Source organism: Buteo buteo, chromosome 2, assembly GCF_964188355.1.
Source record: "Buteo buteo chromosome 2, bButBut1.hap1.1, whole genome shotgun sequence".
In the NCBI taxonomy this organism is placed as follows: Eukaryota; Metazoa; Chordata; class Aves; order Accipitriformes; family Accipitridae; genus Buteo; species Buteo buteo.
Window position 1 is genome coordinate 38386324 of NC_134172.1, and position 19626 is coordinate 38405949.

Sequence of the window (19626 nt, forward strand, 5' to 3'; positions counted from 1 at the left end):
AGCACATAAGCAGTTGGCTTAGCAAGAGAAGGGATGCTAGAGGCCATGTCCAATAGCACAGTTTAAGGTATATGGAAGAGATTGAGCCCAAAGTCTTAGAAGCTTATGCCATTATTCACACCTAATTAGGTCACCTGCATTTCCCCAAACTGCTCTCTTGAGCTTAGGCTCCTAAATTCTAAAGCAGTCACGCAAGAGGCACCTAAATGGCTTGCTGAGCGCTTGCCATACATGCAAGTCAATCAGGACTCCTGGATTAAGGCAGAACTCAAAAAGACAGTGTGTATAATTTCATTGAGTGGCTCAGCATTAATAGTAGCTAGAAATAGGCTGCAGGCTAAGGAAAAGCCCCCTACACAACTCATTAATTCAGAGCTACAGTAAGAGGTTGGGTTCTCCTTTGTTCATGCACACATATTTCCCTGTAACCGTAAATTTTCACTGAGAAAAACATTTGCTAGAAGCCCAGAGAGAAGCAACTTCACGTGCAAATGTTACGTACCTTAGCCATGAGTGTTGTTCCAAAGCCTCCTTGATAATTATTAGCAGATGGTACACCTTCCATCACTCCAGGAACAGGGTTGTACGTGTCGCTTGACCAACAGCGACCTGAGCTCATATTCAGGATTTTGGCCAGCAGCTTTGGGTCAAGGCCTAATCTGTCAAAGGTCAAGGAAGAGAAGTGTTAATGTCAAAATGCACAAGACATGGGTGACTTGCTTTATATCTTAGGACCCTACCATCATTCCTCTCCCTTTATTATAAGTCATGAAAAATGACAGAGTATTGATATTGGGGGTAGGGATGCTGTATCTTAAATTAAAGAGCATCAATCCACCATTTAAGCAGTAGGTTTTCAGAGCTTTTTTCCTTTTGCACTAAGCAAATCCCCTTCACCTAGCAATTTTGAAAGTGCGAGCGAAATAAAGGTCCTCTGAGACAGCAGTTCCCTTGTATTTCAATTACTAAAAGGCATTCACGTTCTGCTACCTACTAGGTCACATGCTTGTTTTTCATATCGAAATTATATTCTCTAAAGCTGAACAAAGCAAAAAAATCACAAGCAAGTGCGGCAGTGTGAAAGTACTTGTGCGATGTGTTTATACGTGAATGCTTGTGCATTTTTGATGTAAGCAAGATAATGCAAATGATCCTGCTCTAATAATGTGAACAAAAATGCTACACTTCTCCAAAAATATTACTGTTGTATACATCTGCACATTCTGTGCTTTGCTATTATTAAATCTTCATTACATACTCCTGCTTATGAGGCAAGTCTGCCTCTCACTGTGACATGTTATCTATTCACAAACATACATTATAGTTCTGGGTCAACTGTTGATAAGGTTACTGATCCTGATAAAACAAAGCTTGTCCAAGTAGAAATGTCTTATGTTCTATCATGGAGCTGACGGCATAAACTGTTGCTCAGTGTAGATGCTGAAAGTTCTTCAATATTATAGGAAATTAACCCTCTTATGAATTCACATTTATGCTGATACTAAGTTGCAAGTGTAATTTTACACCAATAGCATTTACACCAACGACGAGGAGCAGCAGCAGTTTATCTGGCCCTGTACAAATGTTCAGTTACGCTCATGACAGAAAAGAAAGTAAGGGAGTTATATCCAAGATGAGGAAAGGACATTTTAAAAGGGATATATCACAACCTTCTGTAAAGGTTTTTTATAGAAGTCAACACTCTTTACATTAGCTCTTATACCACAGACTTTTTGCAGATCTCCATAGCCATGGCAATCCTAACACTGCTTCCAGGTGCTGTAGCACCCAAGGTTTTAATTTGTAGATGAGAAAAGCTCATGACCAATGGAATAGTTGCTAAAATTTATGTCTATTTATTCCAGCAAGCATTTTGTATTTGAAAAACTATATTTAAGACAGCGGGCCCTGCAGCATGGTTTCTGTTCTCATAATGGCATGTGTCTCCTGCAATTCTGCCCTCCCTATGCAAAGCCAGATCTCTTTCTGTACCGCAAAGGTAGCTTTTTAGCACTACTGCTGTGCACTCTTATTTATGAATTGCTGCAGCAGTCCCTGGAATTCAAAGGAAAGTCCCCTGCTGGACTGAATGGGATCAACCTTTATTCTCCTCCCCATTTTTTTCCAACCTTCTGACTCAACTGAATGCTTTCAAGAGCCATTTGTTTAAAAAAAATATGTATTTTCCAGCACCGATATGTTTTCACAGTATTTGCATTGTACTTTTAACTTGCATAGTGCATCAAAGTCTTCATCAACAGCCACTGTGAATAACTGCTTTAATTGTTGTCATTCAAAAAACCCACATTGGGAGCAGACAACGCCTGAGCTTTGAGATACACAGAGGTTGCTTTTTTGACCAAAACAAATCTCTTGGCTTGTTTGTTTCCTTATCATTGTTACATCCAGATCAGTATTTTTAGCAATATAGTGCCTGCTTGTGCCATATCTAGCTGCATGCACAGGCCCGTAATTACAGCTGTGAGTACACCGCAAGACAGAGAGCTTATTATTTCAAAATGCATATAATCCTCCCACAGAATGCTCTTCTTACAGTGTTCCAACTACCCCTCTGTGAAAGTATACTTTAAAAGATATGTGTGTGTCATACAGATATGGAGAATATTGTCTGCACTAGGTCTGGCAAATTTTTGCTCTAGGAAAAGAAAAAGGAAGACAGTGTCAGTTTAAATCCCTGCTTCTTCAAATTTCACTGCTCTTAAACACCATGCAGATTCTCTTCAGGAGACCTGAACCTATTTTTTTTCTCCTTTGCAGCAAGTGTATCATTAATAAGAGCAAGTTAGAAGTGCTTTGCATTTCATCTTTCTGAGGATTCATTCACTGGTGCATATATAACTGACAGTTAAAATTAGACATATATTAAAGTCAGTTACTGAAGAAGTCCTCTGTCTTCCACTGTGCCCAAAGCTTGTAATGGTCTGAAACCAGCTAGAATATACAGTAATTGTCATTCAGTGAGAGTCTATCCTAGAAAGTCATGCTTCAGTGGAGAAGACTGAGTTTCCATTTGAAATCAACAAATTAATCCAAGACAGGTATCTGAAAGGGCAAGTTTAATAGGAAGCAGCTACTGGGCTCTCAACCATGATAAAATGTTATTGCTGTTTCCCTGTAAATTGGCTGGGAACATATGATACTCTCTGCATAAAAGCTCCATTGCTGTTCAAGAGATATACTGCTCAAGCTATCAAAATGATGACAGTCTGCCAGTCCCCATAACAACTTGCCATTGGATGTGGCAAGAGCTTGTGCATGCCCGTGTGAATTTACAATTACCAAAATGTTCTTCTCCTTTATACGCAGAAAAGAAGCCCGTGTATTAACTGTACTTATAATAGAGCAAAAACAATTGCTTCCCTCAAATCAATGCTTCTTCAATAACATTCCTAATGAACTGAACAGCAGAAACTCAGCAATGGACACACATACAAAAAAAAAAGGTTAAAATAGGATCCCTTTGAGCCGCTCCTCAAAACTCAAGTTTTGCTGAGCTTTGATAAAACCATGTACTGAAATTTTCATACACTCCACCAAGAGTTCAGTCTGGAACAGACAGAAAAATTGAAATGGCATCTCACAAAAAAGACACATCCTGTCTGATTTTAAGGTGTAACAGCTGAAGTAGCTGAACTGTTGAGAGTTTCCCATCTCAAGGTACTTCGGATAAATACCATATGAAGTTGCAAATATTCAAGCAGAACCTTAGGACCCTTCTACCACAGCTAAAAATGACTTTGTCGTTGGCGTTTTAAACAAGGTAAGTGCTTTCAAGTGTCATTACTAATCTTCACAAGACTCAGCTATAGCCCCATGCCAAAGCAGAGCCACAGTGCTCTTGGAGGAATTATTTTTCACGGTGCTCTTTCTAAAATTTGCAGTGGAGGTGTGCCTGGGTCTAATCATCCCTCAGCCTGCAGCATAAGCTCCTCTTTATGCTGTTGACTCCCATTTCTGCTCATGTCTTCCACCTACAGCCCAGGGGTGCTCAAAGAAGCCAGATCTAGAGACTGAAACTACATTTAGACTCAGCATCAGAGGGCAAAGTTCTTTTACCGTCTTTTCACTTTATGCATTTAAAGAGCAAGCAGGCACAAATCCATATACAGTAAAATTCCTTAGGAAAGAGCTGTATTTGCAGCTTTTGGCATAAATCTGGGTGCCACTGCAGTCCCTTCTCATAGAGACAACTTTCTCTGCTGTTGGAAGTACGAAAATGATTTTGCAGTGAGGTTATTGCCACAGAGTCCTTATTGCTCTCCTGGTCCCTTATATCCCAACCATATTAAGCAATCTTGCCCTGTCTTGTGTCACCACATAACCCTTCCCTGAGTCTGTGCAGGCAGCTTCTGAAGGGACCGCAAACAACTTCCATCTGACCTAAACACAAACCAGGTATCAGCAGTATTTCATTTCTGAACTTTATTTTGCTAGTATTAGACATTGTTTCACTGGAACTCAGGGCCTAGTAAAAGAAAGTCACTGACACTGAGATGATCGGCAAAAAGAAAAAGAATAATAGTCTCTGGCTGTCGACAGCATCACTTTATGTTTTTATTTCTTATTTGTGAAGTTTACATGTACTCTGTGTGTTGGTTTGACACAGTAAGTCACTACAGTATTTTGCAATATGCACATTATCCATAAAACCATATAGCAAAATCTGCTCAAGATTTTTCTACTGACAAGTTGCACTGTCATGCTAGAAAAAAAGAAAATACAAATGACAATGTGAATTCATTTCCAGAATGTCTGCCACACCTTCTAACTTTTAGTAGCAACATTCCTAAAGCATCAGGAAATTAATGACAAAAACAAAACATAACAAAACAGGCATTTCAGTGATCAGAACTCAGGATGGATTATTTTTTTAAAATTAGTTACAGAATCTAAACCAAATCACTTCTAGTGAAAATGGACACCTTCATTAGTAAATTAAGATGATTAGTAAACAAATATGATGTTAAAGTAAAGTAGAAAAGCAAGTGAAATATAAATGCAGAAATTACATAGCAATATTGCCTATTTTTCTGGGAGTTTATTGTGGAATTTTTGCTCTTTAATGTCAGTTTTCCTTCCTCATCACCACATTCTATTTGCTACTTACGCTGAAGTTTGGAAAAATTCTATAATTTCAAATATAAAATAAATAAAACAATAGCAAATGCAATTTAAAAATCTGAAATTAATAAAACAGTAACTCTCTGCTTCAGAAAATGAAAATTTAGGCTGCATGGTTTATGAAAAAATTAGAGAAGAAGTGGTTTATAAATAGATTAATATCACCCTGTTTTGAAGACTTAGGCTCAGAGTATATATTGGTTTCTGGAAGGTGCTGTAATATGACTTTCTAGTTACATCTCGTTCAGTCAGCAATATTTTGAATAATTAATTATCCAAAGTCCCTAAAACTCAAGATTTAAATGATGTAGCAGATATACACAATGCATGACATCAAGATATTTTATATTCTATCTAAAAGTTAAGAACATGTCTAAGCTCCACAATTCCTATTATGAATTTTTTATATTTGCAGTGTCCTTTACCATTATTAGGTCAGACTCAGACTTTCTTCACCAGATACGCATCAATCTAATAAATCAAGTTCAGCTTCCTACTCTCTCCAGACTAGGCAGCCACACTATCCTTTCAGTTTTAGACTTGAAAGAAAACCTAGTAAATTTATTAATATAGCAAAATTCTAATAATTAGAATTACAACTGTTAACTTGTACATTAGAAATTTGTACACATCAAAAGTGGAAAGCTCTTATTCTAGTTACAAGCAGAAGTCATCTTCTCCATGATTTAAATAACAGCACATTAAAATCAATGCAAAGGGTTCTAAATTACTTCATAAAGCTTTAAATTACTGCCTCTGTCTTAAACCTCATGCAGTTTCAGACTAAATGAGATTCTGCACTTAGTACAATTTGGGTTACAATCAGCAGGTTTCTTGTACAATAAGTACAGTTCCTTCTTGATTATCATGATTGTAGGGTAGGAGGGTTTGTATATTGCTACCTTCACACTGTAATTTTGCTTACAAATGCTGAATACAAATTCAGCCAAAATTTAAACTGGAAAAGGACAAAATGAAAAATGAAAATTCTAAACACCTTCAAGCTACAGTGACTGCAGACATCAACTCATTCTGCACAGGGCTTACATGCACAGAATATCTGTTTTCCAAACCTCTTGATTTTATCTTCAATTTTAACTCTAATCATTCATACAAATGTAGATAAAAATATAATGAAAAATCAGTTGCATATGCTTTATTAAGTGAACCATGACTTAAAACAGAACCTGATGAAAGCTTTACACTACACTGGATTACAATAGTTGTAAACAATGCTACTGTTTCTATTATGGCTTGATGCAGACATGCTTCAGTATCTTACAGACTCTCAATTTTAAAATGTAAATGGTACAGGATATTGATAAACCAATTAGCACTGATGCAAAGCAAATTCCTCTTTTATCTCAATTACAACATGACAACTTAATAGGTCAAGATAGTCTAACATCTGAGACAAGGGCAATTCAATAAAACAACTGCATCTTGATATGGTAATTAAGAGGAAATGTGAATCCATTACATTGCCTCGTGTATGTGCGCATATGTAGGCATTCTTTTTTATTTATTTAAACATTTGATGCCCTCTTGCTGTTTTTATAGTGTATCAAATCCACATGAACACACGGTCTAAAGCCCAGTTGATAAGTATCTACAATATCTGTAGTTTCAGCAGGCCAATTTTAAGGATGCAACTGTGCAGATAAATAATTCATGAAGAGCCCTTAAAAGATACACAATTGCAAGATAATCTCTTCAAATATAGGACTTTTCTGTCTATAAATTTGCAAATGATTTAGATCTGGCTAAAATAATTTATGAAAGGTTCAAATACTGTGATACTGAACTGCTACTTGCATGCACTCTATTAGAAAACAAAATCTCAAAGACGACAGCAAAATAAATAGGTTACAACTGGAAAAGAAAAATAATTTTGTTTGAATATGCTGCCACTTACAAGTCAGATGTATCACCTGCTAGAAAAGAAATGGTACTCTTAGCATTGACAAGAGTGTAGTGGAGCATACTCCAGCTTTTTGACAAAGTAGGAGTTTTGGCAGTTAGGACAAACTGCATTGATAAAGTTGAACAGAAAGGTAGATGTTCTTTTTTATGCTTTGATCTTAATTTGATATACACACTGTGCTAGAAGTTTTACTTTACAATATATTTTGGAACAATTTAACAAAGTAAACAAAGCCAACAAGGGCCATATGGGAGTATAACACTCTGAATACACTGTACATTAGCTTAGAATACAAACAAAAAGTTACCTCTATATTACCTCTGCATGTTTATAATGCAAGACAAACATTATTGTACATTGCACTACAGCAGAACAAATAAACTCTTAACTTCAGATGCAGAATGCAACAACCTATACAGCCAATACAAGAGAATATTCCAGTTCTGAAGAGCCCTACTTTAGTTAAATAACCCCTTTAGCATGTTAATGACTTTATAAGATAACTTCTGGCAAAAGTTTATCTATGCCACCTAATCATCATCTCAGTGAAAATCAACTGTAAAACACAAAAACTGTTAACACAGAAAAAATGCTTCAATCCAATACAAAAATCAAACAAACCTGATTCCAAGATTCATAGTCTCAGCAGTTCCAATCATACTGATGGCCAAAAGCATGTTGTTGCAGATCTTTGCAGCCTGAAAATAAGTTAAACCATCAATTAGTTTCTGCATTTTCATAGATGCAACGTGTAGGAATCTTCTTTAACTAGGTCCGGGACAGTATGATCAAATATGTTCTGACAGCTCTCTTCTAAAGGTAGCACCAGTGAGCACAGATCTACGATAGTATGAAGTTAGTGAAAGCTACCCTATGGTTCCTTCAGAGATTAGGAAATACTTTTTTTCTTAGTACAGTAGCTCAGTTAGTATACGTGGCATGTAGGGGCTCCTTGTCCTTCTGAACATTCAGTAAATCTAAATTCAGAAGAAACAAAATCAAAATCTTTGTCATGTGAGAAGTACATTCTCAACAAGTTCATGTGGAGAAGCACCAGGACAGACAGCCATACAACATGCTGGAGAAGAGTGCCATGAGGTTATTTTATAAACACTTGGTTGAAGACAAGTAAACAAGCAAACAAGTATGAAGATATATTATCATGCATTTAGTTCTGGAATAAAAGAGTAGGTATCATTAAAGAAAAAAAGCAACAAAAATAAAAGACTGAGACAACTTGTAACCCCTCAGGAAGCATTACCTGTCCAGTTCCAACCTCTCCACAGTAGACGACATTAGAACCCATGCACGTCAGCAACTCTTTGGCAGCATCAAATTCTTGTTCCACTCCACCAACCATGAAAGTAAGGTTTCCAGCTCGAGCAGCTCCAACACCTGCATCAAGACAACATGGGATTTAATATCACTGTTTTAAAAAAAACTTAAGTAGTTTACCTTACCAGTAAGGATCTGATGATGTAAAATTTATGTGCTTAATACTTCACTTATGACGAACCTCTTGAAGTCTATGTAAAAGTAAGCTTACAGTTCCAGTACTTACAAGATCAGAGATCTTAATTTTCAAACATTTGATGAAGATAAAGCCACCTTATCTTTCAGGCATACTGGCAGATAAACAATTCAGAAGACTTACAGAAAACTGGCAATGTCACTCTTTACAGTTTCACATGAAGAAACAATCAACCCTTCCTGCAATTTTGCACCCCACAAAATTCACCGTATCTGAATTACTAAATAAAATTTCTGTTTTGTTAAACTAGTCTTCACATACGACTACTGACAAACTATTGCTCAAAGTTAACTCTGCTTTTACGAGCTTTTTCCAAATCTAGGCTAATTTTTAACAATGCTTCCTGATTTTCGTAATTGAACATCTAAAAGTCACAGGCATATAAAACCAAGCCTTCTGAATCTCTGCAGTTTATTATGTTTCTAGTCTGAAGCAAAATTCTACTTAATCTGAGAAACTTTGAGTTTGTTTCCTACACATAACACATATACAATGATGTAAAGAACTATGTAAAAAACAATGTAAAACTGATTCACACACAAATAAACACATTACTCCCAGTTTTATTCCTGTAAGTCTGTCCTGTCTTTACCACAGGTCAGTAAGCACACACCATAGTTCTTTGATTAGACAGTCCCTAAGCACAAAACCAGCAAATTTTTCCTGTGATATTTATCATCTCCATGAAATACTCTATTCCTTAAAAGAAGCCTAATTCTAATATGAATTACTCATACATCCTTAATCTCCTCATCCCCAACATTTAATGGGTAGAACTGCTAGGAAAATTTGGCCCAAACTGATGAACACATCAGCTTCCTCACTATTTTTGACTTCAGCAAGAAGCATAGCCACTATAAATTTTCTGTGCTATGCATCCAACTTTGGTATGTTAGGATGTACAGCTACAGATAATGACCTACTTTCAAATTAAACATGCTCAACTAGGTACAGTGTTCTTACAGAATGCCCAAGTGAAACAGTTTGTTCTTCCTCCACGTGGCGGACTATTTTGTTTCTATAGTAAGTCAGGCTGCTCTCCAGCTCACAGTTCTTTGTCACCAGAACAGCTCAATGTTCTTTGTCACCAAGTAGCTACCATAATAAACATTAATAAATGTTTCTATTGAAATAGTTTCCAGAGTGTAACCGGAGCTGCCTTCACTGATCTAGATGTTGTGTAGCAACAAATGAAAATGCACTCTTAAAAAGCTTATCAGTTGAAGACAGAGCTTTTTTAAAAAACAAACAAACAAACAAATCTAATCCCAAAGAGCAAAAAAGTTATTCTGTTAGAAATATATCTCACTTAAACAGGACATTTCTGTTTTCCATGTTCCCCATTAACAAATGAAATTATGCAATAAAAAACAATAGAAAGAGAAAAAAAATAAGGCCACAACTAAGCCACCATGGCAACCAAGTTTGTGCACTAAAAGTTCTGATAAAGTGGGCAACCACAGCAGGCTAATCAGAGCTTCTCTCAACTTAAAGCCTTAAGACCATGTACGTGTTGTATCACAGCTAAAGAATGAAGTGGTCAGTAGTGAACTTTGCTTCTGACATCAAGGATAGTTACACTGCAGCTCCTCACACTGAAGAATTTGAAGAATTTTTGTTTGCTTTCCCATAAAAATTTCAATTGATGCAGTCTCTGTGCAACTGCTCTGTGTGACTATGTCTAGAAATGCCCCTTTTTGCATCTATCAAGTATTTATTTCCCCCATCCTGCCTTCCAACATGCATCATCTTTTGAAGTTACCGAAGAATTTCAGACAAATTTGACAGATCAAGGTCTCAAAAATAGTAAATACCTATCAATTATGTGAAAATAGGCAACAGAGTAGAGGAAAGAGGCTCCCACTGATGAAGTAGCTGCTCAACCTATATTACAACATAGAATCACAGGATTGCTGGGGTTGGAAGGGACTGCTGAAGATCCTATATTTCAACCCCCTTGCTCGAGCAGCGTCAGCTGGAGCAGGTTGCCCAGGACCATTTCCAGTCAGCTTTTGAGTCTCTCCAAGGATGGAGACTCCACAGCCTCTCTAGGCAACTTCTTCCAGTGTTTGACTACCTCACAGTAAAAAAGTGTTTTCTTGTGTTTCAGATGGAATTTTATGTGTTTTAATTTGTGCCAATTGCCTCCTGTACTGTCAATGGGCACTACTGAGAAGAGTGTTACTCCCTCTTCTTCATTCTCTCCCATCAGGTTTTTATAAACTTTGATAAGATCCCCCCTGAGCCTTCTCTTCGTGCTAAACAGTCTCAGCTCTCTCAGCCTCTCCTCATATGAAAGATGCTCCAGTCCCCTCATCATCTTCATGGCCCTTAGCTGGACTCACTCCAGTAAATCTGTATCTTTCTTGTACTGGTGAGTCCAGAACTGAAGCATCCAGAAGAACTCAGTCAGATCCGCATCTTAAAAAAAAAAAAAATCAGTCTATATATACAACACTGTTGACGTATTGAAATATCTACAGTGGTAAAGATCTTCCTGCTCAGGTTGAGAGACACCCTATTTGCAGCCAATCCTTAAATCTCACTTGAACAACTCCTTCCTGGGCAATTCACAGGAACTGGGCTAAGAGCAAAGCCTAGGTTTAGAGCTAACACAAACAGGTCATTGTCATCTTGTTGGCTACCAGTTTACTATGTACATGACCGCAAAGATTGCTACATTAATAAACACAATGATTTTCATTCCATTCCTCTAGCTATTTTTATTCAAACCACATAATGGCCTTTACCACTAATCCTGTGATCTGACCTGCAGCAAATTAAGTAGACAATTTAAGTCAAAGCTTACAAACAAAATCCAGTACTATCCATCATAGGTCAATAGCCTTGTATCTAGATTACAGACTGCTAAATAGCTTCAGAGAGTCATTTATTAGAGCAAAATTAATGCTGACAATAGTTTTCAGCTGGTTAATCTTCTGACAGCTGCACTCTCTCACTTGTTCAAACACTTACATTTCAAGTAGAAAAAAATAAATTAGTTAAGTAGAAAAAAAAGAGCAATTTGTTGTATAATGCAGAAGGCTTGGAAAATTCTCTTTTTAAAAACAAACCCCTGTTTACTTCATGGTAAATTTTATCATCTAGGGTCCATGCCAACTATCAGCTATTTTATCAGAGTTCAACAAGCAATGCAGCAAATCTATAACACTGGCAATTTAAAAAAATTTGGCAGGGAGTCTAGCAGTGCAAGAACTGTAACTTCAGCTAAAAATAGAAATAAAAAAATCATTAGACAAGAATGCACAGCTTTATTTCACAATCACAGATTCCATACCAACAACCCTAGCCAGAAAAGTATTATCAGCTTCTAACAGTAAAGAGAGCAATAGAGAAAGTAGAGCAGTTAGTATAATTTTTCATCTTTTGACTTTTTTAAAGATCTCTTACCACCTAAGATAGTGCTTTATGTACCACTGCTGATTAGGGTCAAAAGTCCTTCAGAATCTATTTGTTCTTTCCAAAATACAAGAAGCTTCTTCTCATCCTCAGGGAATGGTTTTCTGAGAAACTGTATTTGTGATTAGTGTGTGTAAGATTTCCTCCGCTGCAAAGCAAGACTGCTGGAGCCCACGGCTGCAGTCCTACACGTGGCTTCTCTAGGATGATCCCCCCACACCTGAGGGCAGAATCCTTTAAGGAGGTCACACTAGCAGATCCCACAGAGTAGCTCAACCCCAGGTCAGTAGGTCATAACACCATCAGTTTTTCCCAGAGATATAAACTGACAGGAACAGGTTTGCAGATAAATATGATAAGAGATGTAGCTAGTGAGGGGGCATGAAAAAAAATTAATCTGGGAAAATGCATGGTGAGAAGTTATAGAGTAGCATTGCAGTATGGCATAGCCACCTGGAGATGGGTTTCCCACTCTGGTACTAGAAGGTTTTGGACTAAGATCTGAAAATTTTTTTTTTTTTTTTATCAGAAGAGGTTTACAAAGAACAGCTCTTCAAAGCATCCTGTCGCATCTGACTGAGTTACTTGTGGGGCAAGGATTAGTTCAATCCATGTGCTTCTCACTTTGATTGCCAACGGATTGCTCAGTGAACCTGATGCAGAGCAGTTCCTGAGTTCAAAATTTTAGATGAAAACGTGAGTGGAGGCTTAGAAGCCCTCATATGACAGTAGCAACTGGTTGCAGCTATCCTGGGACAGTTTGGACATGACCTCAAGTTTTAGCCTCCAGGCCAGGCAGCCTAGCTCAGTAGCCACCCTGCCCTTCCATATTCACTTTTCTGTGCTTATTACAACAGTATTTAACATGTTGAAAAAAGTCTTGTAATTTGCCACTGATGTTTCCAGTTAAAAAAAAAAAAAAAAAAAAAAGGCTTATCTCTATAGCTACATCATTAAAGCAGCTAGGTTTCAGTCAGTTTGCTTATTAAGAATACAATTTGCTAGAAAAAAGATGTTAACGTAAAGATGTTACATGATAGTATCTGCTTTTGGTTTCAGTTTTATTACATATCCGTAAGAAGGGCAGAGTGCAGATGAGTTAAAACAAGCGGTACTATAAGGCTACACATTATAGCACCATCACAGTGGTGATGCTGAAAACTGTTACACTGCTGAAAACACAGAGCACCCAAGCATATCCCTGGATCAAAATATTTAAACCACTGTTGTGTTGCTGACAAAGTTGAGAAGAAAAACTGAAACAATGTGAATATAGCTGCTTCAGAGACTCCAAAGGACAAGCTGGAGATGAGAGCTGTAACATCAAGATGCTTAGGCAAAAAAAAAAAAAAAAAAAATATCTATTTTGTCACTTTTCTATTCAACATGTAGTCTATTGAGCAATTTTAACAACTAATTTTGTGACCTAAACTGGATAAAAAAAAATAAACAAGAAAAACAATGCTAGAGTTTTAGTCCTCTCTCCTGTTTTACAATGTTGCACCCTCAAATGTGAGTTGAGGCTTTGCCTGTTAGGCTTTTGGAAGTGCAAAGAACACTGGTCCTTTATTCTGATATTTTTGCAAAAATGCAGCTTAAGCAACTGTAGTTGCCTCAAACAAGCAGTTTCTTGTCATGTTTGCTCTCTTTCAGATAGGCTGAACTTGAGAGCCTGCATCTGTGTATCTTATGTGTGTGCGTTTTTAAGGGTTAAGCAGTTCTTTTTAAGTACCTGCCAGCTCACATGAAATACTTTCTCTTTTGCAACTCACAAAAAGTTAAACCAAGATACACACAGAAAGATTAACTGAAAAAGTTACTATTGTTTTGCTACATATATAAATCCAAAACCAATTAAAAGGCACGTATAGGCAAAATCAGCTACAAATCCCAACTGGAAATAAAAGCAGAACATTTTAAATCATACTATAAATTTAAAATAACCACGAGGAGACTAGTTATTTTATAAAATATAAATAGGGTATCAATTTTTTCTACTTGCTTCGTAGACAATGTCTGCCATCCTCAATCTATTTCCAGGAAACAAGTAAATGGTACAGTCTTAGAAAAAAGAACCCACAACACACTACCACTCAAAGGGCTTGTGTTTCTCTCTATTATAAAAATCAGCATCAAAGCTAGACCTATGAAGCTATTCTGCTGCCGTATAACTAAAACACAGTAAATCACTTAATTTGCTCAAAAGAACTTAAATGTTTTAACCAGTCTGCCATCAGCAGAGATAAAGAAGAGGGCCGATGGGACCGGGCTGCAATGTGAGCCGTCTTTAAAATGCAATTGTTCTAATCATTTTCTACAGATGCAGCCTCACAAGGGGCTGCTGTCACAGGGACCATTTACGACTTGTTATGGTGTCTCTATTGTTTACCAGCGACATTCGCTAAAAAGGCGACAGCTGGGATGGAAAGCTGCTCCTCAACGAACAATATAATCCCGTGAAAGTAATCAACAAATTTAAGGGTGTTAATTAACTTTACACTTTATCATGTTCAATTAGTTGTCCTTTCTCGAAAAGATTGCCGTGCACAATCGGTTTAGAGCGTGCCATGTTTGATTTGTAAGTGATCACTGTTTCTGTTTCAAAGTCCATGTCAGATGTTCTCTTGGGTTTTGGTGACACAGATGAATGGCTCTGCACATGTTAGGGGGTGATCTGGTTTAACATAAACCAGCATAACATAACCCCTTGTTAACGTACCGCTGGCCTTTCAAGAGCAAGAACAGAAACACCCGTGCACACGGACGCACACATACATGCACAAAACCCCTGCGGCAGCATCACAGACAACGAGTCAAAGTTTCGTTTTTGCTGAAACGCAAAGACACAAATAAATGGGCAATTTTTCATCATTATATCTCAAAGCAAGACTTGTCTTTTAGGGGCACGCTTGGGATCATTTCTTCCCAGCAAGATCCCTAGTTCTGGCGCATTATGCACTATGCACAAGCGCCTTCGTACATTTTACATAATACACGCTGCCTTTTCTAATGGCAGCTGAGCAAACACTGGGTAGATGCGCTAAGTTCTTGTGTATATCAAATTTTGTGGTGGCTCTTAAATGCCTGTACTGCATTTATAATGGCAAGGATTCTAGAATAAAGTTGAATTAATCTATTATTAAAATTTGCCAGTTTCCCTTTAATGCACTGTTCCTGCTTGCTAATGGGACAAGGCAAAGCTCATGATGAAGAGACAACATACTTGGAAGTACACCTTAATGAAAGTCATTGCTGCTTCTCTCCTCATAAATACAGCTTTGCATCACCGTACCTCATAAACTACTGATGTTTGAACAAAAATGGAGATGGAGGTTCAGGTCAGTGCTTTGAAGATTTATACAACGAGCACTCAGTATTACTCCAGACAAAAGCATGCTTAAGAAAGTAGAAGCATCTCTTTTACAGCATAATCCAATTATACATTAGATTATGGCTGTACAAAGAAAAAAGCCTAGTGGATTTTTATTCTGCAGCAACAGGCAAATTAAATACACATTATCATCATTATTTTAAGCAGTTACATTGTACATAAAAACAAACTGCAAAAAAACCCACCCACAAAACAAAACAAAATAAAAATGCAAAGAAAGCCCAATGGAAAAGTTGTTAACTCTGAAAGCTAATAATGAACTAGGTTAAATATTTAAGAGGAAATTATAGACTATATCAGAAATAGCTGAAACCACAAAACAAAGCAGTAGAAAACATTAGTTTTCTGCTAGGAAGAAGATCTGCAGGGAGAAGGGAAGCGGTCGATAGATCCTTAAATTGGACGCAATAGCTGTTCTTCTATCCCAAGTTGGCAGCTGCTACATTTGCAGACCCGGTTCATTATTTACCCATAATGACCATCAAGCTCCAGTCAAAGTCAGATCACAACAACTGTCAGCAGCTCTTTTAATTAGCCTTGTTTGAATTCAGATAAATATCACAATGGCCCAGCTTCTGCTGAAAAAGCAACAGAAGACTGCAAGGAATAAGCTGTTCTGACTTCCTAACAAACAGTATTGTGAAAAAATCCAGAGAACAAAAGTGTGGGATTTTTTTTTTAATTGAGGAAGTGATGGTGATGTGCATATTATTATTTTTCCCTCACATGATATTCATACCACAACCTACAATTCCTGTTTAGGGGCAAATTTGTGCATTTCAAATGCCAATCCAAAGCCTTACTCCACAATCTAAAAGGTAAACTTTAAGAGATGGTTTACAGGTACTAATTAAATCTCTAACCTCTGTGAAATCATATGTTTTGAAAAACTGAATCAGAATTAAGGAATGCACATATTAACAGGATTATCCTCTCTCCTAATTTATCTCCTTCTGTTTGTTTATCCTCAGGGAACATAATCTTCTGTTGCATCAAGCCACTCTCATTCTCTCTGTGTCAGCAGCAGAATAATAATTCCCTCCTCCTCCTCCACCCCCCCTCCCACAAGCACAGGCAAGAATGAAGACGAGTGGATCAGACTGTATGCATCAGCATTAATGCTCCATGCAGCTATTTTCCTAGCAGTAGCAGAGACTGAAAGAAAGATGCAAGAGAGGTGCACAATATGCTACCTGCTCTGGGCAGCCCAGCATGAGAGGGAGTAATTAAACAGATTTTGCCTCCTAGAATAATATGAAGGTAGAAGATGCAGCCAGAGACTGCTTTAATAGCCTTTCTTTAGAACTTCCCTTGCTGTCATGGTTGGGTCCCTATTTTGCTATGTGCTGTCTGAAGACAAAAGACAGTACCAAACTCTCCAGTCCCACATGCCAATCTGAGAAGTGCTGCTGTACATGCAAGGATCTTTGGGGAACTCAAGGAGAACATACTTAGGGATTTACAGGAATCATGAGGATACATGTATATAAACAATAAGTACATACATGTGTTATAGTAGCAGAGGATATCCCTTTTGGGCACAGAAAAAATCATGTAAACATCACGAGGAACTGAAAGTAGAAAGTAGCATAGAGGGAAGGATAAAGAACTGATTAAACAAAATAGGCAAAATGGTAATGAGAAGCTTTATGCTTTTAAAGGAAGCCCCAAGTGGAATTGCATAGGGATTAGTAGTTGAACTTGGCCATGGATGCTGGAATAAAATCTTCAATCTGATTTAGATGTATTACAGAAGGACACCAAAACACAGAAAAGAATATGTCCTCTCAATAAATCATGCAAAAATTGAGTAAAAGCTGTTGTTAAGTCAGTTTAATATGAGCGGAATGCACCAGGAAAATTTTACAAGACAGTATTAAGTAGCAACTGATGCCTCCAAAAGGATTAGCCAAAGAAAATAAGTTGCAAAAGGCAAATACACACAAAAAGATACTTCAACTTTTTCAAGAGAAGTACAAGCTGAAAGGCCTCATGAGATCATTCTGTCTGCAGTTTTTTTTAAAGCATTACTTTTAGTTCTAGTCATTGTAATGTCAAAGAGAAATATCAAAGCACCTGAAAAGTTACCAAGTAAAAAGGTTAACAGCACTGCAATAAGAAAGGAAATAAAGTACAATTGGTTAAACTATTTGCTTATTTTTAATACCCAAAATACTGTATCAAAAACATTTAAAAACAGTAGTTCATGCCAGTCATCTTTCCTGTTCTCTCCCTTTAATCCATACTCCACCATTAAAGCCCTAGACAACAGAAAAAGCCCTTAGGTGTTCTTGCTGGAGTACCAGATTTAGCTTCTCCTTTACTCATCCCTAATAATCTAGATACATGGTCTAAATCTCATTTGGGGCTGCAGTCCTATGCAGAAATATTAAAACTTAACAACAATTGCAAGTACCTACTGTTGTGGACAGCAAAACTAACTGCATAGAGCTTAGCACAGTTCAAAACAAGTATTTCATTCTTTATCTGAACATCAGCAAGAGGGCTGGACAGCCAGTGAAGAACAGGAGCAGTATATTCCATATATCCAAGATACCAAAGTTTCAAAGCAGACTTCATGACAGTCCAAACGTAAAGCACATGGCACTCAGCTATCTGGTTAACCATTGCTAGGTTCTGAGTAAGTGCAGTATCAAATACAATAGAAATATCAAATACGAGAGAAACAAAGAAAATAACTCATCATCTTCTTGCCCCACACTACTGTTTGAATTTCTAGTCTTTTAGGGGAAGTCCAAAAATGAAACATGAACATGCACACAGCTTCTCAACTACGTGGGCTAGTGTTAACCCTCCACACAACTAAAATTCAGCAGACAGGCTCTAGTACAATTGCCCTCTTGCCCGGATAAGGCTTCAAGTCCTAGAAATAAAACTTCATCTCAATCACACAGTGCAAAAACAAGAATAAATTTTGTCTGGCATTAGAAAGGTGACAGAGCTGCATGTTTAACACCCACTGAGGTCATCACAACCCCACTTTCTTTAGAAGTTTCCACTCTATGCAGAAGAAAATAGACTGTTATGGGACTATTGGAGAAATGTCCCCTTAGAAAAAGAGAAGGTAAAATCCCAGAAGAGCTATTCTATCTAACTAGAATCCACAGACAATACCAAAATGAACAACATCAAAACCTCAAAAGCTTAATGTTTGTGTGGGATAGCAAAAGCTACGAATAGACCCAACAGTCCACCTTGGCATCACAGCTTTTCATCTCATCTGTTTTGACCGAGCAACATGCACGCAAATTCATGACCAACAAAACCAGATGTGCGGCCAACCTTGCTGAGCTCTGTAAATTACAAAAAGCAGTTAGCCATATACCACCACATTTGCAGATTTTGCTAGTTGGACTTGAATGTCTCTGTCTGGAAAGTATGAAATACGCATGCATTCTACCTTAACTCCATAGCAAAATGCAAGTATGTATATACAGCACTGTGGAATAGATATATAATAGCTGAAACCCTTTTATTATAACACAAACCCAAGAATCTTTGAAGGAAAAATAAACCACAATTTTTTAATACTATTGTTTACATATTTCTCCCGTATTAATACAACCATAACAAGATATTAATCCCCTTTTACAAAAACAAAATACTTGAAACACTTTAGTCCTTTATGATTTTCATTACCATGTTACCCTCACATAGGGCCCCCAAAGCAACAAAACACTGAAGCATGTTTTTTTGCTGAATAATGAAGGCATTAAGCACATTGCTAAAATAAATAAATAATCACACTGAGGTACACATTTAAACGGCACTGCTCAACAGGTACGAGTTCAAGTGTTCTTCTTAATAAAAGGATTGCTTCTTAGAAAGCCAGCTGCAGAAGCCTAAAGTCATGCAGGTAAATTTCTGTTGATGCATTCATTAGTCCTTTCCTGTTACGTAAGAAAATAAAAACATTGTAAACACAGAAAAATAAAACAAAAAGCATTAAAATGGGGTGTAGCAGCATAGCATACCTCTTCCTAAGCATTTCTGGTTTATCCAGGAGCTGAAGATGTAGCAATGCCATACGCCAATTCCAAGCAGTAGGGGCATATTTACATTCATGACATTTAAAAAGTATCTAGTATTTAATAGCAGGAATCTAAAAAAATTTTAAAATAAAAGAGCAACGTATAGCCAGAAAGAAGTGTCAGGCAGGTAATTTTAAAATAAATTCATCTCCAGTATTTTCTGCTA

At 37.2% G+C, this 19626-nt stretch overlaps 1 protein-coding gene across 2 annotated transcripts in view; it reads right to left on the bottom strand.

Annotated features, from left to right (window-relative positions):
• HIBADH (3-hydroxyisobutyrate dehydrogenase) overlaps positions 1-19626 on the bottom strand; it is an 85239-nt gene that overhangs the window by 5817 nt on the left and 59796 nt on the right. For both annotated transcript variants that reach the window (XM_075051337.1, XM_075051348.1), the window contains 3 exons: positions 8328-8461; positions 7688-7764; positions 503-659 (listed from right to left, as the gene is read on the bottom strand). In XM_075051337.1, the coding sequence (XP_074907438.1) occupies positions 503-659; positions 7688-7764; positions 8328-8461 (368 nt within the window). The remainder of the gene's footprint in view (positions 1-502; positions 660-7687; positions 7765-8327; positions 8462-19626) is intronic.